This window comes from Nyctereutes procyonoides, unplaced genomic scaffold (assembly GCF_905146905.1).
Source record: "Nyctereutes procyonoides isolate TBG_1078 unplaced genomic scaffold, NYPRO_anot_genome, whole genome shotgun sequence".
Taxonomy (NCBI): domain Eukaryota; kingdom Metazoa; phylum Chordata; class Mammalia; order Carnivora; family Canidae; genus Nyctereutes; species Nyctereutes procyonoides.
The window spans coordinates 4,514,095-4,540,479 of record NW_026575020.1 but is presented as its reverse complement, the minus strand read 5'-3'; the positions used below and the strand labels follow the sequence as shown (position 1 = coordinate 4,540,479).

General features: G+C 36.8%; 2 protein-coding genes across 2 annotated transcripts in view; one reads left to right on the top strand and one right to left on the bottom strand.

Moving 5' to 3' along the window:
- IKZF3 (IKAROS family zinc finger 3) overlaps positions 1-4,229 on the bottom strand; it is a 90,718-nt gene extending 86,489 nt beyond the window's left edge. The window contains exons 1-3 of the mRNA XM_055327762.1: positions 4,177-4,229; positions 487-541; positions 79-349 (exon numbers count right to left, since the gene is read on the bottom strand). Of these exons, the coding sequence (XP_055183737.1) occupies positions 79-349; positions 487-541; positions 4,177-4,229 (379 nt within the window). The remainder of the gene's footprint in view (positions 1-78; positions 350-486; positions 542-4,176) is intronic.
- A 168-nt stretch (positions 4,230-4,397) lies between these two features.
- On the top strand, positions 4,398-11,035 carry ZPBP2 (zona pellucida binding protein 2). The gene is made up of 8 exons (XM_055303458.1): positions 4,398-4,446; positions 4,600-4,665; positions 6,132-6,257; positions 7,324-7,485; positions 8,121-8,339; positions 8,976-9,058; positions 10,182-10,362; positions 10,941-11,035. The coding sequence occupies exons 1-8, from the start codon at positions 4,398-4,400 to the stop codon at positions 11,033-11,035; spliced, it is 981 nt and encodes a 326-aa protein (XP_055159433.1).
- Positions 11,036-26,385: the final 15,350 nt, after the last annotated feature.

The following is a 26,385-nucleotide window of genomic DNA, read 5'->3' as shown; positions in this document are numbered from 1 at the left end:
AGAAAGAACTCTCCCTGCTGCGTGCACTGGTTGAGCTTTTCAAAGACCCCTTAGAAAAGAAGCGGGCTGGACGCTCACCTTCCATCTCGCCGGCGGGCTGGGCTGGGTTGGAGCTGCGCTCTGGCTGCCCGGCCGCTCCACGTGCTCCTGCCGTCGCCGGGACGCAGCGCGCAGCTGGCGGGAGATTCCCGGCGCGGGGACTCCCCGGGATCCGGCCGCCGCGTCGGCGCAGATTGAAAGGGGCAGGAGCCGGCGACCGGCCGGTGCGCGGGGTTACAGCGGCGCTGGCTGGCGGCGGCTTTAAAGCACGATCGTCGCGGAGCGCCCGAGGTTCCGCACCTCCAACCCCCTTTTGAATGTGAAACCCAAGAACCAGATAGGATAGAAATGGCGCATCAGTAAATTGTCCCAAAGTGTCTATCTAATAAGGATAATAGATGGGAGAGTAATACGTGGGAGGAGGGGAGATCTGGGTCGTTTTCTTACAAGTTTAAGTTCAAAGAGGTTTGTCTTAAATTTAACAAGATCTGGAACTTTTGGTCTAGATTAGGGGATGACAGCCATGAATACCGTCAAAGAGAACTCACTTCCTTCGAAGTATTATGTTTTTCCTCCTCTGGGTTTTTCTTTTCACATGATAATTCCTGGTTCACGTTTTCAGAAAATTCTAAGACAGCTCAAAAGAATTTGGGCACTTTTATCAACTTAACTTTTTCATTTCGGGAAGCAAAAATTCTCTACTTTTGTTTTCCCTTCTGAGAACTACTTGCCACCACTCACAAAATATTATGCACTCTATTTACATGTTTGTTGTCTACTCTCCACCTTCTAAGTGGGATCTGAGACAGCTTACAAAAATACATATACATACATATAATGTATCAGAAAAGTAAGTAAAGAGAATTAAGGGGTGTGTGTGTGTGTGTGTGTGTGTGTGATAAGATAGTTAATTAACTCAAAGATGTTACTGCACAGAAACATACCAGTCAACATCTTTCCCTAACATCCTTCCCGCTTTTAGAGGTAAAAGGATAAGTTTGATTGTAGGAAAAGGAAAGAGGAAGTGCCTATATAACATTTTTTCAAAAGCAGAATTTTTCTTTACATTGAAGTCTAAGGGACGTTGTTCTGGTGAATCCTTATAAAGATATCTATTGTGTTGAATTGGACAACATGTGAATGATTCTAAAAAAGGCAACTCCCACCCTTGTTAGAAAATTATATTGTTACTGTATAAAAATATATTTCAGGCTTAAGGTTGGGGGATGTGCATCAGCAGAAACCCCACACTTACAAGTTAAAGTGTACATGTTGTGATTTTATGAATTTTAGTTTATTTTTAATATGCCTTGGTATAGAAGGTCAACATACATATATATGTGGGGGGGTGGGTGATTTTTTTTTAATGAGTAAATAAACACATTGGCTTTGTTTTAAGATTATGACACCATGGTAGTATCTTGATAGATTGCATGGGTTGGAGTTCCACAGGATGATATAAATTTTGGAGAAATACTCTAAACACCAGGTCTAATTATAGTATTGAAAGGGGAAATTTGTTGTTTGTTAGTTTCTAAAAGCAAAAATAGCACATCAAAAGTAGCAGAAGAGGAACTGTAAAATTTCACAGGGATGGTTTAAGGATGAATAGTTATTTGGTTATTAAAAGGATGTAAAAACTGTTATTATACTTAAGCAGTGGAACGTGTTACTACTCTGTAAGTAATTAGTTCAAAATGGAGAATTTCAGACTCCAGACTCCAGGGAATAGATAAAAAGTAGATGGATGAAATAATTTATGTAGCTACTCCACCATTAAGGAGGTGGAGCATAAATCCCCACTCCTTAAATATGGGCTTCCTATAGTGACTTCCTTCCAAAGAATACAGTATAAAAGGGATGGAAAAGAGTAATTTTCAAGTAGAGAAACCTGAAAAACACTACCTTAGCCAGGTGATCAGGGTAACATCAACAGTGATAAAATGTGTTGATAGTATGTAGCCTTAATGTGATATAATGGGAATGGCACTTTACAGTCTTCCACCCCAAAATCTATAGCCTTAGTATAATAAGAGAAAACATCAGTCAAATTTTAATAGAGAGGCATTCTACAAAGTATCTAACCAGTTAAGGTCAGGTAATGTCATCAAAATTGTCATTAACTTTCAAGGTTATCAAAAACAAGAAATGTCTGAGAAACTGTCACAGCCAAGAAGAACCTAAGGAGACCTGAGGACTTAATGTAGTGTGGGAATCTGGATGAGATTCTGGAACATGAAAAGGACATTAAGTAAAAACTAAGAAACCTAAATAAAATGTATACCTTATTTGATAGTAATGTATCAACTCTGGTTCATTAATTTTGAGAAATGTACTAATGTTAGATGTCAAGAGTAGGGAAAACCAGGTGGAAGTGCACAAGAACTCTGTACTCACACTTTTTCTGTAGATCTAAAATGGTTCTACGATTAAAAGTTTATTTTAAAAGAATGCACGGGTCCTTTCAACAAATAGCTACTACTTATTTGGTTAAGTCTCTTCTCACACTATTCAAAGTTTATTACATGGGATTTATAAGGATCTATTAGGATTTATAATGTACTTTGACTAAAGCTGGAATGGCGAACTGCTAGGGAATTAAAGATAATGCCTAAATTTGTCTTCATTATCACTCCCTCAAGAAAGAAGGGAACAGTTGAGACTAAACCATGAATCTAGACACAGTAACTGCCATTGGGTGGATCTGACTCACCGAATCACATCTCATGGTTTAAGCTATGTAGGTATAATTAACAGTGACTAAAAATGAAATTACTGACAAAGGTTGCTCCTGGACTATCTGAGATAGTCCAAGTACTGACTTGGCTCAAAGGAAATAAAACTGAAAACTCTTGATCTCACCCAAAATAATCATTCTGCACCCTGTCTGAACCTTGGTCTCTTTACCCATCAGCCTACTCAAAACCACCCCAGAGGGTGTCCCGCTGCTAAGAAATAGACAACAAACAGGCCACCAAACTGGTATCCAAGAAGGAACCATGAGCTCTGTGATCTTGACTCATCTATCATCCATCCCTATGGGAAAAGCAGACTTGGCGGATCTTGCCTTTCCGCTGGGCCCGTTTTCTTTTTTAAAAGATTTTTTTTTTTATTCATGAGAGACAGAGAGAAAGAGAGAGAGAGGCAGAGACATAGGCAGAGGGAGAAGCGGGCTTCTCGTGGGGAGCCTGATGTGGGACTTGATTCCAGGCTCAGGACCACGACCTCAGCCAAAAAAGCAGAGGCTCAACCATTGAGCCACCCATCTGCCCCTTGATTGGGCCCATTTTCAAAAGCAAGGTTAGTTCACAACCCTAGGTAAATTTGCATGGGGGTCTCCCAACACCCTTCGATATTTGATGTGAAAAATAGAGGTGAGGGCAGCCCGGGTGGCTCAGCGGTTTAGCGCCGCCTCCAGTCCAGGGCGGGATCCTGGAGACCAGGGACCAAGTCCCACGTCGGGCTCCCTGCATGGAGCCTGCTTCTCCCTCTGCCTGTGTCTCTGCCTCTCTCTGTGTGTCTCTCTCATGAATAAATAAATAAAATCTTAAAAAAAATAAAGAAAGAAAGAAAAGAAAAAGAAAGGTGAAATGTTCCTCTAGTGTGGGAAGGGCTGGAAACGCCTTCTTGGCACATGAGTGGTTCTTCGTTTTTGGGGGGGAGGGGTACAAAATGCGGCTAGGTAAAAATAGGGTGGAAGAGTTTGGAAAAGATGCCACACACAACTTCAGGCAGAATTCACGAGGAGCAAGGAACGGGAAATTCGCACAAGCTCTTTGCTTCCTACTAGGAGGAAATTCTCACATGCGTCTCCCCCCCGCCCCGCCCCCGATTCTAATGTAATTGCATCCTTACTCGCCTTACCCCACCGTCCCACTTGGGATCCACAGTGTTCCTCTGGTGGGTCGCTTCAGCTTCCAGAAAAGGAAGTAACTGAAACGCGAAGGCTTGGCTTCTTTAACATTACCCTTTCCTTAACTTGGGAAGGGGCGTGGCTACTCAGAGAGCTCGGTCACAGAGAGCGCGGGAAAATGGTGCCGGGCGCGAGGCGCGAGGCGCTCACACGAGGGGAGTCGCGTGCGCACGCGGGGTTGAGGCGCTCGCCTCCCACGCTCGGGCCCAGCATGCGCCCGCTACCTCCTGCGCACGCGCGCGCATAGGCGCGAGCAGCGAGGCCCCAGAGCGCGCATGCGCTCTCCTGCGCGTCCGCTCCCACTGTAGCTAGGGACCGGTAGGGGAGCTGACCCCGGCGGTTTGCTCCGCTCTGTGGAGGAGAGATGGGGAGGCGCTGGGCCTGGGCTGAGGTAGGAAGGAGCCCGCCCCTCGACGCCTCCCGTGACGCTAGCCCCTGAGCCGTGATGCGAGCGTGGGTCCTACTCTCCGCGGTGCTCTGGTACCTCACTGGAGGTGGGGCTCCTCCCTCTGCCCCCCTCTCCCCTGTCCCCCACCCTCAGTCTCGCCCCTCTTCCCAGTCCTGCCCGTTCCACTTCACTTTGCCCTGCCCCACTCTGAGCTCCCACTCTTCTTCTACCTAAAGTCACTGGTTTCTTTCTTCCACAGTTGGATGGCAGCGTTCTTCTGAACGCACCGGGAAAGGCTTCATTTATGGCAGACCCGGACACCCAGGTACTGAGGACCTCTTCACCTGAAGAGTCTATCAGAAGAGCCTGGTGTGCAGTGGACCTACTAAAGGCTCTTCCAGCGGAGGGAAAGGGAGAGAAAGTTCATTGAACGTCCACCTGGTGCTTGGCACTCGCGTCATTTCATCCTTACAGCGATGCCTGAGTGTGTATCATCTGGCCTAAAGCCACGCAGCTCGGATTCATTCCAAGATTTTCTCGATGCCACCTCACTGCCAGGCGTCTCCGCTGCTCTGCAACCTGCGAGGCCCACTCAGAGTCATTTCCAGGGCTGCAAGTCCCTCTGTTTGGAGCTCCTACAGTCCTTTTTTTTTTTCCTAAAGATTTTATTTATTTATTCACGAGAGATACAGAGAGAGAGGCAGAGACATAGGCAGAGGGAGAGAAGCAGGCTCCCCGCGGGGAGCCCAATGTAGGACTCGATCCCGGGATCCCGGACCGGGATCATGCAAGGCAGCTGCTCAACCAATGAGCCACCCAGGAGTCCCTCCTACACCTCCTTTAAGGCTCAGCTCCAATGTCCTTTATCACTGTGATGACTCTTTCCCACACTCTCCGAGGAAAATTAGTCACGTAGCTGACTTAGATAATTTGGGGCCAGTTCACGTCATTTGTCTTATTTTGGGATATCTCCGTCTTTGGAGCCCCTCTTTTCTCCAACACCCAAATTGTGGTTTGGTGTCTTCTTTTAAGGTTTAGGACCTGGCATTCAGTAGACTTTCTTTTCTTTTTTAAGATTTTATTTATTCATGAAAGAGACAGAGAGAGGCAGAGACAGGCAGAAGGAGAAGCAGGCTGCCTGCCTTGAGCCTGATGTTGGACTCTATCCCAGGACACTGGGATCACGCCCTGAGCCAAAGCAGACACTAAACCACTGAGCCACCCAGGCATCCCTCAGTAGACTTTCAAATCAATATCTTGTGGGACTGCATTGGTTCTAAGTAGAGTATTGCTGCCTCTACTAGATTTGAAACAGAATAGGTAATTACAGAAAACCTCTCTAGTATGCCCCCATATAAGTTTAATTATTGTCCCCCAAAGAGGGCATTTGTAGATAAATATTAAGTTCCTTTTAGGGATGACAATGATCATCTTGAGAATAGTTTCACAACCAATTTCAAATCATTTTCTGACCTGTAAATTGATTCCACTAACCCTTCAAAAAATTGTGATTTAAGTGAGTTCTGAATCTGTGCATTAAGATGAACCAAATATATCATGTACATTTTTATAATAAAACTATAATATCACAAAAAAGAATATGGACTATCAGACTAGAGTTTTAAAAACTTAAGAAGGAATTTATGTTAGCATTCTCAATGTTATAATGATACACTGATTTTCAAAATACTGAAATTCAAAAAGAACTAATCAGTGTGTCTTTGGGGCCAAACTGTTAGGAACTATATTTCTTAATTTAATTTTGCTTTATATTATTTTATTTTGTCATAGTGAAAATATATGTAAAATTACATCACAATAGCCCAATCCTTGCCTGTATGGATTTTAGACGTGCTAAAAAAGAAACAGTGGACCCCACCTACTTATGGATTGGGCCTAATGAAAAGCCATTAACAGGTAATTTATCTGATCTTAGTATCTTCTTTTTAAATGATGGGGACTTTTTTTAAAAGTGAAAAGCACTGTCACTTATTGGATTGAACAAACTGAAATTTAATTTCAACTGCAGTTTCACTTGCTCCATATTTAGATATAACAAATCATATCTTCATCTGTGCTTTATTTTCTCTTTATGAAAAAACTGAAGCAGTAATTTTTGTATCCTACTTCCCAGAGCTATATTCAAAAGTTTTTATAAAACCTAAAAATTAGGGATCCCTGGGTGGTGCAGCGGTTTGGCGCCTGCCTTTGGCCCAGGGCATGATCCTGGAGACCCGGGATCGAATCCCACGTCGGGCTCCCGGTGCATGGAGCCTGCTTCTCCCTCTGCCTGTGTCTCTGCCTCTCTCTCTCTCACTGTGTGCCTATCATAAATAAATAAAAATTAAAAAAAACCTAAAAATTATCTTTATAGCATATATATTGGAGATAAAGTATTGAATATGTAATTCTTCATGATGTTAGAAGAGTGTCTTGGAATATTAGCATTATTAATTTCTGTCTTATGTGAGGAAATTGTGTAGTATGACAGAGCAGTGTGATCTCATTTACTAAATTATCAACATAAACCAATTGAAATTAAAGGCCAAGAAATGAGCTAAAGTAAACCAAAAAATATATACCTATATATATATATTTTTTAAGATTTTATTTATTTACGCATGAGAGACACACACACAGAGAGAGAGAGAGAGAGAGAGAGAGAGAGAGGCAGAGACACAGACAGAAGGAGAAGCAGGCTCCATGCAGGGAGCCCAACGTGGGACTCGATCCCGAGTCTCCAGGATCACGCCCTGGGCAGAAGGCAGCACTAAACCGCTGAGCAACCCGGGCTGCCCCCAAAATATATTTTAAAACTGTACTTATGTGGTTTTCCAGAGAGTAATAACAGAATTAAGATTTTTTGAATTCTTGAAGTTAAATAGTCCATTTTTTCATTTTTGTATTCATTTGTAACCCCAAGTTTACTAAATAATATTTGAATTGTTATATGTTAAATAACTAATTTACTATTTCTGTTTAGTAAATGATCGAATAAATATAACTAAAACAGGAAAGCTGAAGGTGAAAGATTTTCTGGAGGCTTTGTCTGGACTTTACACGTGTACTCTTTCTTATAAGACTGTCAGAGCAGAAACCCAAGAAGAAAGTATAGTAAAGCAAAGATATGACTTTCTGATCTTTGGTAAGAATATGGGCACATTTTAACTTACACATTTAGCTTGGATAAGAATTAAGTGAATGGTCTCCTCATTTAGTGAAAATGAGTCTGTTGTATATAATCATCATGACTTACGGAGTATTTTAGCATATTTGACCACACAAACTCTTAAATTGACATCTGGATAGTGTGTGTCCTAAATAATCCTCTTTCAGCCTCCTACTTTCTACCATCTAGGTGTGCATGCACAATCTACTTTATCACAATTTGCCAGGTAATTTAAAACTGATGTTTAATTCTATAAAAGCAAATCGATGATCCTTTTCACTGGCCTATGTTGACAACAGTGACACTTTCTACAAATTAAGACATTTCTCCATCTTATTTTTTTTTTTGATACTGTTAACTTATCTATCCATTCAGCCATTTCTTCTCTTGTACTGAGTAGATAACATACCAGGTGAAAACAACCTTTTTTCATTAAATTCACTAGTTTTGTGTATTTTTTGAGGACAAACTGATAGAACATTTTATTAGATAAGTTTCTATGTTGATTTGCAAGATTAATGTGATTTAATATTACGTGTTATTTGCAAATTGTTTGGTAGAGGAAATTAATGGTAAGCACAATTGTTTTTATTCTCATCTTTTTTTTAAAGCCTATCGGGAACCTGATTATTCATATCAGATGGCTGTACGTTTTACCACAAAGTCTTGTGAAGGAAGATATAATGACCTGCTTTTTAGAGTGCTGAAGAAAATCTTGGATAACTTAATCTCTGATTTGTCATGCCATATCATAGAACCATCATATAAATGCCATTTTGTTAAAATTCCAAAACATGGCCTCCTACATGAGCTATTTATAGCTTTTCAAGGTAAAAAAAAAATTAACACTTCTTTAATTTGAGATGTCTTACAAATAGTAGGCATTACAATATTTGTTAAGCACTAAAGTATACTGTTGATTCTAGCCTGGTTAAGGTTTTAAAAATGAACAATTAATTATTTACCTTAACAGTAATATATTGTTGCTTATCTTTTATTTTTTATTCATTTTATTTTTTAAAATAGGGTCCAAACCCAATGTGGGGCTTGAATTCACAACCCTGAGATCAAGAGTTGCATGCTCTATAGACTGAGCCAATCAGGCACCCCAATATTGTTACTCATCTTTTAGAAGTTGATATCATTTTATACATACTATGCAGCTAATATTTAATTTATAAATTCTTATAAAATTTAATTTGTATTTTTTAGAAGAACTTAATAAAAGGGTGGAACAAAACCAAATTGATTTCCATTAATTTTAAAGCCTTGTAGTTACTTTGATTAGCCCCCAGATGGAGTGAAATCATAATGTATAAATTATTCAAATTGTACACTTTATTACTAGGATTAGATAGTTTAAACACATGCATGCATGCATACTGAATTCAGCATTTAAAACTTTATTGGAATGTTTGGAATTTTTTAGAATTCTTTTGTGAAGATATCATTTTTTTCCTCTCCAGTCAATCCTTTTGCACCAGGGTGGAAAGGTGCATGCAAGGATTCTGTTGATTGTGAAGATACCACTAATCATAATATCCTCCAGGTGAGAATTTCAATGTAGGGGGAAAGTATTTGAATAGTTAAGAAAGCTATGTAAAAATTTTTGTAAATATTTCATTTTATTAATTTAAAAGTTTCTTCAAAAATCTATTTTTCCATGTTGTGAGTATTTATTAATAATAGGCATTCTAGCAAGTAGATTTAAATTATTATTTTAAAAAATATGAAGCATTATTGATTTTTGTTTCATTTTTTTAAGCAGAGATTGTGAGAGTCTTGCCTATTTCAAGATGTTTTGTTTTGGAATAATACACTTAGAATAATACATAGCTCCCCAGGTTAATAGTATGTAGTTTTTCTCTGATGGAAGAATGGATCCCTGGTTTTTGTTTCTCAAGTGGTAACTAAGCAGCAACTTGAAGAACAGCCCCACAATCATGTAATCCTAGGTTAAACCAGTAGTTCTTCCAAAATTGTATCTATGTTGGTCATAATAGTTGCTTTCCCCTCTGCCATTCTCAGAGGCTAAGGACATAGTCTAAAAAATTACTCTCCTGATCTAGTCCTGAGCCCATACCCTTAATATTGTGCATGGCTTATGGAAAGCATTCAGTTAATATTTGTTATTATTAAACTCTGTTTTCAGGGGCACCTGGGTGGCTTAGTGGTTGAGCATATACCTTTGGCTCAGGACATGATCCTGAGGTCCAGGGATTGAGTTCTGCATCAGGCTCCCCACAGGGAGCCTGCTTCTCCCTCTTCCTATGTCTCTGCCTCTCTGTGTCTCTCATGAATAAATAAATAAATAAAGCCTGTGTTCAAAAAAATAAAATTTACATCATTGGTTTCTAATACTGATTAGAGAACAGTTTTGGTTTCTATTTTGTTTGGCTCTTTGGAATTAGAAATAATGAACTCTCATGGAGTAGACATGCTGCAAATAATTTAAACCTCAATTTAATTTTTCTTAAATATTGTACATATGAAATGACAATTGAATAAGGTCAAGGCTAGATTAATTTTAGTATTAATATAACTTTTCAGGAATTCATCTGTTGGGTATAGCATGACATGCTTATACTATGTTTCATTGCCTCTGATACAGGGGGATAAATTTGGTTCACAGTTTAGTAATTGTACTTCTTTCTGGTATTTTAAAATCTTAGGCAAGAGATCGGATAGAAGAATTTTTCCGAAGCCAAGCATACATTTACTACCATGACTTTAATAAAACTATACCTGCTATGCACTTTGTGGACCACAGTTTTCAAGTAGTACGTTTGGATAGCTGTCGTCCAGGCTTTGGAAAAAATGATGGTCTACACAGTAATTGCGCTAGCTGTTGCGGTAATTATAAAATATAACTATCTAAATATTTAGGTTATGTAGTCAGAATAGATGAATAATTACCTTAGGATTATTGAATATAGTGCTTCTTTCACAAAATGTTATATTTAGTTAAAGGGAAGTAAAAATTCAAAGTCTAAATTTCTAATTATAAGTATCTTTATGTATATTAACTCTTCCTAATGCATTCTTCTGTGTTATAAAACATTTCCATAGTGTTCTGAGTTAAGCTGCTATGCTATGAAGGAAAACAACAGAATGGTCCTACCTAGGAAACAGAATTGGAAATAGAAAGTAGAGAATTAGAAATAGGAACTCATAAATGGGGCACTGCAGAAGATACTGTAAAATGCTGATTTTAAAGGGAAAAATAGGATCCTAACTTTCTCCTACTTTTAAGATCATGAAATTACAATGTTTCAAACTCATAAATAACCTTCCACAACTTAATTGGTGAACATTACTCAGTATAACAAAGGTATAGAAACACTGTGATACTGAAAGCAGATTGATATTACTGGTATAAAATACCTCTAACTGAAATGATGGTAATCTACTCCGTGTTTTTTCCTCTGCAGTGGTTTGTAGTCCTGGGACTTTTAGTCCTGATGTTGATGTTACTTGTCAGAACTGCGTTTCCGTCCGTATTTATGGAGCTAAATCTTGTGCATAAACTTCAAACAAAAATTGTAATATGAAGACTAGAGGTGAAAGTATGTTCCTTGCTTGTGGAGGTGGGGAACATAAGATAATTTGTTCACATCCCGGAGCATCAAAGATCCATTAAGTAAGATCAGTAGGACCAAAACATTGGAAAACATACATTTTAGAAACTTTAAAAAATAGTTGACTTGGCATTTCTAAGAAGGAATTTAATATCTCCAGTGTACAAAGGAAAGTATTAGCGGATGTTTTTCAATGAAATATGTTTTGCTGTTTAGAAACTGAATCTGTCGCTCTGTACTTAAGACTATATTAAGGTCAAGAAGAGTAGCAAAGGATAACATAATAAAAACTTTATACTTTCTATGTATTAATTTGTTTGAAATCACTCTGATATGATATAAAGGCATGTATATTACCTTTGTAATTAGAACCAAAAAACTTATTTCCTTTGGTCCCTTTGCTTTAAGTTTGTTTTTAAAATAATTTGTTTTGAAAATACAGTTTCAGATTTATAGATAACTGAGCAGATATTAAATAGAGTTCTGTATACCTACTCCAGCTCATGTCCCTCACCCTTCCCCAATTTCCCCTACTGTTAACCTCTTGCATCAGTGTGATACATTTGTTACAATTAATGAACCAATGTTGATACTATTATTAACTATAGTTCATAGTTTACATTAAGGTTCATTCTTTGTATTATACAGTTCTATGGGTTTTGACAAATGCATAGTACCTTGTGTTTACCATTACAGTTTCATACAGAATAGTTGCACCACCCTAAAAAATCCCTTGTGCTTTACCTATTCATCTTGCTCTTGCTCCAGAACTCTTGACATGACTGACTTTTTTATTGTCTCTATAGTTCTGCCTTTGCTAAAATGTCATGTACTTGGAATTATACAGTATGTAGGCTTTTCAGGCTGGCTTCTTTCACTTAGCAATAGGCATTTAAGGTTCCTACATGTCTTTTTTGTGACTTGATCATTTTTTATTGCTGAACAATATCTCATTGTATGGATGTATGAAGGACATACATGGAAGGTTGCTTCCAGTTTTTGGAGATCATGAATAAAGCTGCTGTAAACATTTGTGTGCAGGTTTTTGTGTGGACTTAAGTTTTCAACTCAATTGCACAAATACCCTAGGAACATGATAGCTGGATTGTATGGTAAGATTATGTTTAGTTTTATAAGAAACTGCCAAACCATCTCCCAAATTAATTTACCATTTTTCATTCTCACCAGCAATGAGTATGTTCTTGTTGCTTCTCATCCTCACCAACTTTTGGTATTTTCAGTTGTTCGGATTTTGCCATTCTAATAGGTATATAGTAGTATTTCATTGTTGTTTTAATCTGAAATTCTCTAATTACATCTGATGCTGAGCATCTATTCATATGCTTATTTTGTATATCTTCTTTGGTTAGATGTCTATTCAGATCTTTGTTCATTTTTTATTGGATTGTTTATTCTCATTGCTGAGTTCTAGTAGTTCTTTGTATATTTTAGCTACAAGATCTTTCTCCGATACATGTTTTGCAAATATTTTCTCCCATTCTTTTAACAGTCTTTCATTAAGCAGAAGCTTTTAATTTTAGTAAAGTCCAACTTACCATTTTTTTCTTTCATGGATCATGCTTTTGGCATCATACCTGGAAACTCTTCATCAAACCCATAGTCATCTAGATTTTTCTCCTATTATATTCTAGAAGTTACATAGTTTCATGTTTTACATTTAGGTCTAGCATTAATTAATTTTTGTGAAAAGTATAACTTGTGTGTCTAGATTCATTTATTTGCATATGGATGTCTAGTTCCAGCATCATTGTTGAAAAGACTATCCTTTGCTCCTTCGTCAATGATCCATTGACTACATTTGTGTGGGTCTATGTCTGGGTTCTCTATTCTGTTCCATTTATCAATTTTTCTATCCTTTCATCAATACCATGCTGTCTTGATTACTGTATAGTAAATCTTAAATTTGGTTAGTATCATCAGTCCTCTGACTTTCTTATGGATCTTTGACCTTCCATATAAACTTTTGAATCAGTTTGTTGATAACCACCAAATAACTTGCTGGGAATTTGGTTGGAATTCCATTACGTCTAGATTGAATTGGGAAAAACTGACATATTAAAAATATCAAGTCTTCCTATCCAGGAACATGGAATATGTCTCTATTTATTTAGATCTTCTTTGATTTATTTAATCAGAGTTTTGTACTTCTCCTCACGTAGATGCTGTACATATTTTCTTAGATTTATGCCTAAATATTTAAAGTTTTTGGTGCAAATATAAAATATATTGTATTTTTAAAATTTCAAATTCCACATGTTCATTGCTGGTATTTAGGAAGGCAATTGACTTTTGTATATTAAGCTTATATTCTGTGATCTTACTGTAAATGCTTATTAATTCAGGATATTTTTTGTTGATTCTTTGGACTTTTTTTTTTCTTTTTAAGATTTGTTTATCTGAGCACGTGCATGGGGAAAGGGCAGAGGGAGAGAGAATCCTAAGAAGACTCCATGCTGAGCATGGAGCCTGATTCTGGGTTCTATCTCATGACTTCGAGATTATAACCAAGAGTCAGATCCTCAACCAACTGCACCACCCAAATGCCCTGATTCTTTGGGCTTTTCTACCTCAACAATAATGTTATCCATGAACAAAGACAGTTTTGTTTCTTCCTTCCCAATCTTTTTCACTTTCTTGTTTTGTCTTACTGCATTAACTAGAACTTCCAGTATGATACTGCATAGGAGTGGTAAGAGAAGACATCCTTGCCTTGTTCTGGATCTTAGAAAGCATCCAGTTTTTTTACCACTAAGTATGATGTTAGCTATAGTTTTTTTTTTATAGATATTCTTTGTGAAGTTGAGGAAATTCTACTCTATTCTTAATTTTCTGAGAGTTTTTATCATGAATGTGTATTGGATTTTACCAAACGCTTTTTCTGCATTTATTGATGTGATCATATGATGAGATGGATTGCATTAATTGATTTTCAAATGTTGAACAATCCTAGTATATTTAGAATAAATCCCTTTTGCTCATGGTGTATAATTATTTTTATACATTGTTGAATTTGATTTGCAAATAGTCTGTTGAGGATTTTTGCTTTTAGGTTCATAAGATATATTGGTCTGCAGTTTTCCTTTCTTGTAATATCATTATCTGGTTTTAATAATAGGGTTATTTCGTATTACTATTAACATGGTAGATATGCAGGTTCTTTATCTGGTGGAATGACCAAAACCTTCATTCCCAAAGGTATGGGTCCTCATATTCTGCCCTTTTTTATTAGTGTTGCTATGTAGTTTTCCATTAACCTTTATTATTGGGCAAAGAACTAAGAGGCACCACAGAAAATCTCCTGGGTTCCAGAAACGGTCCTCCTTGCTGCCATCATGAGAGAATAGCAACTCTGTTCTCCCTTGGTAATCAAAATCATCACTTTAGTCAGTAAGTTAACACTCTACCTCCTTTTTTTCTGGCCTGTTGTTTCCATAGCATATGGAGCTTAAATGTCCAGATAGCAGTCTCATCTTCCAACTCAGGAAAGAACCATTGTTGTGTTTCCTGGTAGAAATATTCCCCACTTGAGGATGGTGATCTCCAAACCAGTAGAGCTCAAAGTCGCCAGGATAGGAAGTAAAATTCTGCAAGTGGGTTACTAGGTGTAATTTTGAGAGGATCCACTCCTACTTCCACCTCTGATTCTGGACTATATTGACTATGAAGGAGAGACACCACTGTATATAGGTCCCCAATTCAAAGCATTTGCAAAACCCCTTCATTTCAGGGTATTTTCTCCCAACTGACACTGTAACTGAGATTTTAGCAAGCCATTTCACCTTTCAGTTATGCCAGCTGCTTCTGAGTGATGGGGTATGTGGTAAGACCATTTAATTCCATGGTTATGAGCCCATTGCTTTACTTCCTTTGCTTTGAAGTGAATTCCTTGATCAGACACAATGTCGTGTAGAATATCATGATGGTAGATAAGGCAAAGGCACTCTATGAGTCCACTGGTGCTGGCAGAAGCATTACGAACACAAAAGGCAAATCCACACCCAGAATTTGTGTCTATTCCAATAAGGATGAATCTCTGTTGTTTGGATAGTTTTACTCTATCAGTGTAAAAGGAATTAGTCATACAGGTTAATGAATATAATGTTGCCCTCGATAGACTTACACATTATTCTTTTTTATTTATAATAGCTTATTTCATTTTGAAACAGAATTTTATAAAAGTGATATATACAATGTGAAGATTTTAATGATTGAATTCTAAAGGGAAACTTCTGTCTCCTTAAGAATTAAATGTCTTGAGGTGCCTGGGTGGCTCAGTTGGTTAAATGTCCAACTCTTGATTTCTGTTCAGGTCATGATCTCAGGGTCTTGAGATCAAAACCCATGTTGTGCTCCACCTTCAGTGGGGAGTCTGCTTGAGATTCTCTCTCCCTCTGCCCCCCACCCCGGTTGCTAATACACACTCTCTCTTTCCCTCCTAAATAAATAAATAAATCTTTGAAAGAAAAAAAAGAATTAAATGTCTCCTTCTTGAAGGTAGAACTACCACCAGAACCATTCTAGAGAGATAGATGCCTAGGGAATTGAAGGCAGAAAGCTGCATGTGCTCCTAAAGAATAGCTGACACCTATATAACACTATGTGCCAGGTACTATTCTAAATGTTTTTGATGTATTTTCTCAATAGTCCTCATGTCCATCATGGTAGGTAACATACTCATTCACATTTTATACAGAGCAAACAGAAGAACATAACTGTTAAGTAATTTGCCCAAAGTCACACAGCTAGTAAGTGGTAGAGTTGGCACTGGAAGTCTCCGGAATCTAAACTCTTATACTAGCTCTTTCTTGGCAAGTTTTATCTTAACAAGTAATAACTATTCCTAACATTTTGTATGAGCTCTTCAAATAAAGCAGTTTAATGAGATAATGCCCATAGGCAAATATGATATGAGCAAAGTACAAACTCTAACTAACCCCAGTGAGGGAAAATGAACAGTACAGGTTAAAGGGAGAACTAGTGATGGTATTGAGTACATAAGATTGCCATATGCTGCTTTCTGATGATATGATTGTGACTTGACTTTTCCCTGGCTCTTTAGATAATCCCACAAAATGTAGGCACTGCTCTTGAGTTTGTGAATTTCTTTTTTCCTAAACCAGGAAACTATTTTCTCCTTTTACATTTTGTTTTTCATCCTCCAGTGTCCTTTTACACTTTAGGTTGTTGCCATATTTGCATCTTAACTGTGTTCACCCATGGCAAGCTTTCCCTACCCCACAGCCCATGCATGTGATAAATGTTTCTCAGAGCCCTTCTTGCCTTCCTCCTTTGTTTCATAAACTTCTTCAGTCCCTCAGAAGGAAGAATATAGATAAACTGACAGATTAGTATGATTACCTTTAGCTCTATGAGTAGAAGTAGTTTTACAGTCCAAAACAAAACCTGATCTCAAGAAGGAATTTTTAAGGAAAGGAATTTTTGAGTTACAGTAATGAGTAAGAACACAAGATTACCAGTTTTGTGCAGGTGTCAGTGGCCTAGAGTAGAAATTATTTTCTTACCATAGCAGGCTTATTTCACCAGTAACTCATTCCTCAGAATTGAAAATTCAGTAGCCAAGAAAGAACAAATTGTAGCTGTTAGGAAGTAATATAACTTCAGACAGCTATGACACAATAATGAAAAGTCTGAAAGTCCCTAAGGTTGTAGAAACATGATTAGTGCCAAAGTATAGTTCCAGAGTATCAGTGCTTATTATGAAGACTGCTAGAAATGTGTGGTGGAATCTGGATAAGCAGATACTATGCTATCACTTTAGATCCCTCCAAGGGTAACAAGACATTGATATCTGGTATCCAAATCCAGAAACAAATAGAGAACAATGAAGGTGTTTGGAAAACAAAAGAGATAAGGAAACAGGAAGCAAAAAAGAGAAAAAAGTGGTTTTAACCACCAACCACTGATTAGACAATGTTACATAACAACTCAGAGAGTAGAGGAAGTACACCTCGGTCCAAAGGAGCTTGAAGTCAGTTTCTTGCGTAGCTCACACAGCTTTTGACTGAAAAAGCTCCTAGACCCTCCCTCATTTCTGTGGAAGTTTTCTGGAATATGGGTCACATAGAAGAAAGCCAATCAAATTTTAAAATCAAGGGTAGAGATATGTGCATGTGCTCTTCTCTTTCCTTCTGACGAAGCTCTATTTGAGTCTAAAATTCATTTGTCTTTTAAAGTATTTCCCAAGGGGCACCTGGGTGGCTTAGTCAAATAAGCATCTGCCTTCAGCTCAGATCATGATCCCAGGGTCACAAGTGAGGAAGAATCTGCAGTGTACAGTGGAAAGATCCTGGCTTTCTGATTCTAGTCCTGACTCCCTCAATTTCTAGTACATCTTTGGCATCATCTCAACTGTGGGGAAATTAATCCTGGTTTCAACCTCTCTTACAGTGTAACTTTATGTGGTCATACAATTTATAAGAAAAAACTTTGTAACCCATAAAACAACAATTTCAAGGCTCTGTATTAGATTGTGAGACCTATGATAAAGAAGTGATTCTATACAGCTAGGAATCCCCGGCTTTCACCACAATGTGTATACATTAGTCAGTAAGTTTTCATTTACCACAGGTACTATGCTCAATAGTCTCAGTCTCTGTCGCCAGAGAGGGCACAGACTAGTGACTGAGACAGATTGGTATTGTTTGATTAAGTGCTATTGCAACCTAGATGACAGCCTAGGACCCTCTGTCCTTTGAATATTTCAGTGGTAGCCTTTAGGGAAAGCAGATGGAGGAAGGGTTTACACTGCCTCCACACACACAAAAAGCTTCAAGTAGAACCGTAAACATCACCATTCTTTTTTCCATCACTTTTGTGAATTATAATGTGGATATAGAAAAATGCATTACCGGGATCCCTGGGTGGCGCAGCGGTTTGGCGCCTGCCTTTGGCCCAGGGCACGATCCTGGAGACCCGGGATCGAATCCCACGTCGGGCTCCCGGTGCATGGAGCCTGCTTCTCCCTCTGCCTGTGTCTCTGCCTCTCTCTCTCATTCTATGTGACTATCATAAATAAATAAATAAAATTAAAAAAAAAGAAATAGAATGGAAGAAAATGATAAAAATCAATTAAAAAAAAGAAAAATGCATTACCCATAAAAGTATAGCTTAAGAAATAATTATCAAATAAACATCTGAGCTACCTATAATCCAAGTGAAGAAATAAAATACATCTAGCATCCTAGAAACCCATTCCTTTCCTATGTACCTCTCCCTGGTTATATCTCTCCTCCAAAAAGGATGATTCATAATTCTTTTTATTTATTTTTTAAAATTTTTATTTTTCATAATTCTTTTAAAATTGATTTTTACAAGCTCCCTATACTGGATACTATTGATTTATGAGTCACATGTGTTTTAGATATATGCTCCCACTCTATCATTTGTCTTTTCACCTCTTTAAGATACCTTTTGGTGGGCAGCCTGGGTGGCTCAGTGGTTTAGCGCCTGCCTTCAGCCCAGGGTGTGATCCTAGAGACCTGGGATCGAGTCCCACGTCGAGTTCCCTGCATGGAGACTATTTCTCCCTCTGCCTGTGTCTCCCTCTCTCTGTGTGTGTGTGTGTGTCTCATGAATAAATAAAATATTTTTTTAAAAGATTCCTTTTGATGAATATAAGTTTTTAATGTTAATAAGTGTAGTTTTACCTTTCACATTTAGATCTAAAATCCATGTGGAATTAATTTTTATATATGCTGTGTGGTAGGGATCAAATTTCATTTTTTATCCATGTGCTTACCCAATTGCCCTGGACCATTTACTGAAAAGTCTAGCCTTTCCCCACTAATCTGTAATACTTCTCTCATATATGAAGTGTCCATTTATGCATGAGAATCTATGTCTCAGCAATTTCTTCTGTTTGTCTATCACTGCTCTAATGCTACACTAAAATGATGGCTCTTATAATCCATCCTGATATCTGGTAGAGCAAGTTTTTTCACCTCATTCTTTAAGAGTATCATACCTATTTTTGTCCCTTTGCACTGCTATATAAATTGTAGAATCCACTTAAGTTATATACTTACACAGAACTATTGAAATTTTGTTGGGATTGCATTATATCTATAATTTGGGAAGAATTGACATTTTCACAATATTGTGTCTTATAATCCTTCAACATAGTATCTCTTATTTAAGTATCCTCAGGTCTCTCAATAAGATTTTAAAATTTAATGTGTTAGAACTCTTTCAGACCTTTTGATAGATTCCTATGTATTTCATATTTTGAAATTAAATTTGAATATATGCTATTACAGTGAGTATTTTTCCAAATTTCATTTTTCGTTGCTGATAAATGTATAAGAATATGATTGCTTTCTGTATATTGATTTTAGCAAATTAACTTATTCACTTTTTAATAATTTATCTGTAGACTCTTTTGGACTTTCTATATATACATTAGATCACCTGAAAGTAATGCTATTTTCTTTTTTTTAACCCTTATATATATTTTTTACTTACTGTACTTGCTAGACCTGCTATATAGGGTCAAATAGAGAGGCAGTGAGAGCAGGCATCCTTTACTTGTTTCTCATCTCAGAAAGAAAGCTTATAACATCTCACCATTAAATATGATGTTTACTACAGATATTTTATAATATGTTTATCAGGTTAAGAAAATTCCCTTCTATTCCCAGTTGTCTAGGAATTTTTATCATGAATGGAAATTGAATTTTATCAAGTGTATTTTCTTTTTCTCAAGTGTATTTTCTGTATCTATTGAGATTATTATGTTATTCTTCTTTCTTAAACTGTTAATGTGGTGAATGATATAAATTGATTTCTCATTGTTAAACCAACCTTGAAATCCTAGATAAATCTAAACTTATCCTAATGAATTGTCTTTTTTTAATTATTTGATTTGGTTTGCTATTTTATTTTCTTATTTTTGCATGTAAGTTCATGGGTAAAACTGGCCTACCTTTTAGTTTCTTTTGTTCTAGTTAGGTTTTACTAGCATTATAAATGGGTTGGAAAGTGTTTCCTCTTTTTCTGTTCCTTGGATGACTTTATTTATATTGGAACTATTTATTTTTGAATGCTTAATTGAATTAACTGGAGAAACCATTGGGCTTGGGATTTTCTTTGTGGGAAGATATTTTACTATTGATATAATGTCTTTTGTGGTTATAGGATTTTTCATATTTTCTCTTTCTTCTTAGTTTAGTTTTAGCAAATTATAAAGTCTCAAATTTATTGGTATAATGTTTTTCCTAATATTCCCTTATCTTTTCAATGCCTACAGCATCTATATGACTGTCCACTTTATGTATGTGCTTATTTTTTCTTTTATCACTCTTGTCAGAGGTATGTCCATTTTATTAACCATTTCAAAGATCCAATCTCTGTCTTCATTGAACCTCTTTATTATTTGTTTCCTATTTTATAAACTTGTGCTCTGTCTTTATTTTCCTTCCTTCCATTTGTTTGGTTTTATTTTGCCAGCTTTTTTTCTAGCTTCTTGACGTAGATACTTAACTCTTTGATATTTTCCTCCCTTTGGTCTTTCTTCTTTTCTAACATGAATAATTAAGGTGACACACATTTTTACCTCTAAAATATAGCTTAATCATGCAAGTTTGATATGTATATTTTTGTTATTGTTAAACCCAAAAAATCTAATTTTCATTAGGATTTCTCCCTTGACTCATGAGTTATTTATAAATGTGTGCATTACGTTCCTAAGATATGATGATATTTAGTAATGTTTTCTTATTGGTTTCCAGGTTGTTTTATTGTGGTCAGAGAAGATGATATGTATGATTTCAATTTTTTAAAATATGTTGAAACTTATGGCTCAACCTATGGACAATGTTTACAAATGTGTCAGGCATACATTCTACAGTTATTATTGAGTACAGCTTTCTAATATGTCTGTTAAGTTTGCTAATCATGTGTTTCAACACATCTATATTTTTACTGATATTTTTAGCTGCTTATTCTATCAATTACTAATGCAAGTGGTTGTGTATATGATCATTTTGTCTTCTGATCTGTCAATGTTTGCTTTCTATATTTTGAGGCTATATTATGTGTATAGCAATTCAAAACTGTTATATATTCCTGGTAAATTGAACTTTTATCATTATTGAGTGACCTTCTTTGCCACTAATAGTGCTTTAATCCTTGTTTATTTTGCCTAATATTAATATAGCCACACCCGCTTCCCTTTGATTAGTATTTACATATCCAATATATTTATATCCTTTTATTTTTAATGTTTTATATCCTTACGTTTTAGATGTTTCATAAACAGCAAATAGATAAAATATATCCATTCTGACAATATATGCATTTTTACTGGTTCATTTAGCCCATGTACATGTAATGCAGTTTCTAATACATTTGGATTTCATTCCACATTTTCTTTTGGGTTTTTTGTTTCACCTGTTCTGGGTTTCTCTTTCATTCATTTCTTGTATTTTTGTTGATAGCTTTTTTATCATTATATTTTTCTTCCCTTCACTGGTTTGATTCTATTTTACTAGTAGTTATCTTAAAAATTATAGCATGCATACTAAATGATCAAAGTCCAAAATTAAGCAATATCTTTTCTTTCTTCCCAGATAAAATGTAACATTTTAATAGAACCTTTTAATAAATTCATTATGATATTATGTTATTTAACTCCACAAGATACTATCATTTTATTATTATCATTTTAAAAGATTTATGTATTTATTAATGAGAGACACAGAGAGAGAGGCAGAGACATAGGCAGAGGGAGAAGCAGGCTCCCTGTGGGGGTCCTGATGCAGGACTCAATCCCAGGACCCTGGGATCATGGCCTGAGCCAAAGGCAGACACTCAACCATTGAGCTACCCAAGTGCCCTGTTTTATTTTATATATATAATTAGTGTTCATTTATTTTTAAGTAATCTCTACACCCTACATGGGGCTTGAACTCATGACCCCAAGATTAAGAGTCACATGGTCCACACCCCACAATTACTGTTCATTTGGATTTAACTATGTATTTACCAGGTTTTTGTAATTATTCTTCGTTACTTTTTCATTACTTCATGTACTTCTTCATGACTTCTCAGACCTTTCACTTGGAATCTCTTTTGCAAGAATTTACTTTAGTGAGAACCTACTGGTGGAAAACTCTCCCAATTTTTGTTTGTCTAAAAACCTTATTTACCTTAATTCTTTTTTTTTTAATTCTTAAAAGATAGTTTTATGAAGTATAAATTCTTAGGTTGGCAGTTATTTCAACACAGATATAATTTCATCATCAAATGAATCCCATTAAAGTCAGTTTCAGTTAAACTATAACTCCTTTGAAGGTAAGAGACCTTTTTCTCTGGCTATTTTTAACATTTTATCTTTGCTGTTGTTCTTCAATTTTATTCTGATTTGTCTAGATGTGTATTTCTTTTTATGGATCCTGCTGTTATTCATTGAGCTTCTTGAATCTGTGGCTCGATATCTTTCATTAGCTCTGCAAAAATTCTTAACCATTATCTCTTCATAGATTGTCTTTGCCTTAATCTCATTTTCCCTTCTTTTAGAACACTGATTAAACATATTTATTCCCTGTCATGCTATCCTCCATGTCTCTCAACCTCATTCTGTATTTTCCATCTTTTGTCTCTATATTTTGAGTATATTTTTCTGATTTCAATTTCACTTTCTCCTCAGTTACATCCACGTATTCTTTTACCTATCTTGTTTTTTTTTTTTTTTACCTATCTTGTTTTTAATGTATCTCATTTCTAAAGTTATATTTGGTTCTTTTACAAATAGGATAGGTAACTTTTTTATAGTTTCTTCTTGCCATTGGTATTATCAAGCTCATTTTACAATTTATTCAAATTAATGAGCATATATTTACTCTAGTAAATTCCAATAATAATATCTTTATAAGCCTCTTTCTGCTGTTTGTTGTTTCTGCTTATTCTTGCCATCTCCTTATATGCTTTGATATTTTTTTGCTGGGAACTATTCATTGTCCTTTAAAAAATTATTTGTGGAAATGAAGATGACTTCTTCCAGAAAAGACTTGTGTTTAATTCTGACTGGCATCCAGGGACACAACTAATCCTGGATCCTCACAAACTAAGTTTGCAATTTGAGATTCTCTGAAATACCCAGATGATGCAAATCCAGGCTAAGTTCTCTGAAAACATAAGCCTATGGCCAGAATATTTCAGAACTTTTTTCTTTTTTCTTTTTTCAAGCCTTTTCTTCACTCAATACCAAAGTCTTTCCTATATCCCCTGCTGGTGAGACAAGAGTATGGGTTTCCTGATGATTCACTTTTACCTCAGTGATGTAACCCTTTGAAATTCCAGTTTAATATGGGGAAGATCTCCTTTTTTTTTAAGATTTTTTATTTATTTATTCATAGAGACAGAGAGAGAGAGAGATGCAGAGACATAGGCAGAGGGAGAAGCAGGCTCCATGCTGGGAGCCCGACGTGGGACTCCATCCAGAGTCTCCAGGATCACGCCCTAGGCTGCAGGCGGCGCTAAACCGCTGTGCCACCGGGGCTGCCCGGGAAGATCTTCTTTAATTAGATTTCCCACCTGGGTGGGTCCTTGGCCTTAACTTCTAGATTTATTAATCCACAAGTTTGGCCAAACTGAAGCCCCAGCTTGCCTGGATTTGCAAATCTCAGTCCCCTTCATGTGGGGCAAAATTACATTAGTGTTCTGATACTTTATCTATCTCCCTAGGTCTCCTTTTTACTTATATTTTGGCTTGAGCTTCTTGTCAGCAATTTGATGCTTTTTATGAATGGTTTTAAATTTCTTATCCAGAGGCACCTGGGTGGCTCAAGCAGAAGATCATGCAACTCTTGATCTTGGGGTCATGAGGTCAAACCCCATAGTGGATATACAGATTACTTAAATAAATAAAACTTTAAAAAATACATTATTTTATCCAGAATTTTAAATTGTCTTCCAAGAGAGACCTAGAGCAAATAATCTAGCTTATTAGATTTAAACCTTGCTCTCCAGAAACATGTTTGGTGTCACCATTCTTGAATGTTCTTCACCTATCTCATATCTAGAAGTTTTTACTACCTCACCTAGTTTCAGCCTCTCTCTCTCTTGCTTGCGCTTCTCTCCCTTCATTCTCTCTCCTTCCACTGTTCCTCTCCTCTATCTTAGGAGCAAAATCAATAAATTCCTTGATTTGTTTCCTACAAAGTAGTTTTCCCCCTTATCCAAGACAACCAACTCCATAGGATCATATCTACCCCCAGGCGGCTTAACTAGCATTTCTCCAAAAGGGTTTCCTTCCCAAAAAGGATAAGCACAATGTATTTAGAAATCTCTAACTAGCCTGGAGAGATAAAGAAACTATCAGAGATGGGTATTTCTTGTGAGCTAAGAGTTCTGAAAAATGAGTAAGAGTTAGTGGAATCTTCTACATATCTCCAAGCTCAAATAATGACTATCCCAACTGCCCCCATTTCAAAGCCATCTCTATCACAGTTTGAGCTGTTTAAAAACTTAAAAAATATTTTCAAATATAAAAACAAACAGGGCAGCCCTGGTGGCACAGCGGTTTGGTGCCGCCTGCAGCCTGGGGTGTGATCTTGGAGACCCAGGATCAAGTCCCACGTCGGGCTTCCTGCATGGAGCCTGCTTCTCCCTCTGCCTATGTCTCTGCCTCTCTCTCTCTGTGTGTGTCTCTATGAATAAATAAATAAATAAAATATTTTAAAAAAAGATAAAAACAAATAAATAAGCAAGTCATTGTACAAGTAGATGGCATGTTCAAATAAAAGGTCAATAGTTCGGTGTGGCTGGAATCAGAATTTAAGGAAGACAGAAGGGGACAATGTCAGAGGTAACCCTATTGTCTTTCACTAAACACTTTCATAAGTACCCTGCATTTTTTAAATAATAGTCTTCCTACTTTGTACTTATTCAATGTCTGGTTTTCCCAATATTCATCCTTAGTACTGAGAAGTCAGTAAATACTATCTAAAATTAATAACTCAAAAACAAATATAAGAATATAATTTTTAGTTGTAACGATAACAAACAAAAATTAAATCAGTGACTGTCTAAAGAAAGTGGGACTATGTTATAGGGTAAAGGGATTTGAGAGGAAATTTTTATTTTTTATATTATTCTGTTTTGTTCAAGTATATTTCCATGTGTATGTATGTTTTTAAATTAAAATTTTTATTGAGGTAAAAAATTATGGTAAAGTGAAGTTAAAAACAAAGTGCTCAGATCTTAAATATATGTCTTAATAAATCTGTATACTTGTAAACATCACATAATCACTATCCTGATCAAGTTATAAAATATTTCCAGCGCCCCAGAAGATTCCCTCATGCCCCTACTGTTCTGACTTTTACCACTATCATTTAGTTTTGCTTGGTTTTCACTTAATTTTTTTTAAAAGATTTTATTTATTCATTCATGAGAGACACACAGAGAGAGAGGCAGAGACACAGGCAGAGGGAGAAGCAGGTTCCACGCAGAAAGCCTGATGTGAGACTCAATCCTGGGACTCCAGGATCACGCCCTGGGCCAAAGGCAGGAGCTAAACCGCTGAGCCGCCCAGGGATCCCGGTTTTCACTTAATTTACATGGAATTATGCACTATGTACTTTTTTAAAAAACTTTTTTATTGATGTATAATATAGCGAAATATAGTAAATAGAGGCTCACTGATGTGCTGTTGGCCGCATGGAGTGTGCCAGGGAACGCCCAAAGCCACTGTGCATTTTTCTGACATATGCGTTTAACCCAAAGGTTTCTGGAGGAAAAAAAGAACTCAACTAGAGTATTATTAAGGGAGCACCTGGGTGGCTCAGTAGGTTCAGCATCTGCCTTCGGCTCAGTTCATGATCCCAGAGTCCTGGGATTGAGACCCTCATAGCTTCAAGCCCCCTGCTCAGCAGTGAGTTGGCTTCTTTCTCTCCCTCTGCCCTTCCCCCTCTGTTCCTGTGTCTCACTTTCTCTCTCTCTCTCTCAAATAAATAAATTAAATATTTTAAAAATATATGTAGGGCAGCCCCGGTGGCGCAGCGGTTTGGTGCTGCCTACAGCCTGGGGTGTGATCCTGGAGACCTGGGATCGAGTCCCATGTCAGGCTTCCTGTATGGAGCCTGCTTCTCCCTCTGCCTGTGTCTCTGTCTCTGTCTCTCTCTCTCTCTGAATAAACAAAATCTTTAAAAAATAAAAATATATATAAAGTATACTGATCTTAAATGTTAGCACAATGAATCTTTATATATTTCCAGCACCCCAGAAGATTCCCTCATGACTCTTCTTAGTTAAGACT

Excerpts from the sequence above, each read along its gene's own strand:
- ZPBP2 (XM_055303458.1), top strand. The coding sequence starts at position 4,398 with ATGCGAGCGTGGGTCCTACTCTCCGCGGTGCTCTGGTACCTCACTGGA. Across the intron at positions 4,447-4,599 it reads GCTCTGGTACCTCACTGGAG|TTGGATGGCAGCGTTCTTCT; the intron begins GTGGGGCTCCTC and ends TTTCTTCCACAG. Across the intron at positions 10,363-10,940 it reads TAATTGCGCTAGCTGTTGCG|TGGTTTGTAGTCCTGGGACT; the intron begins GTAATTATAAAA and ends TTTCCTCTGCAG.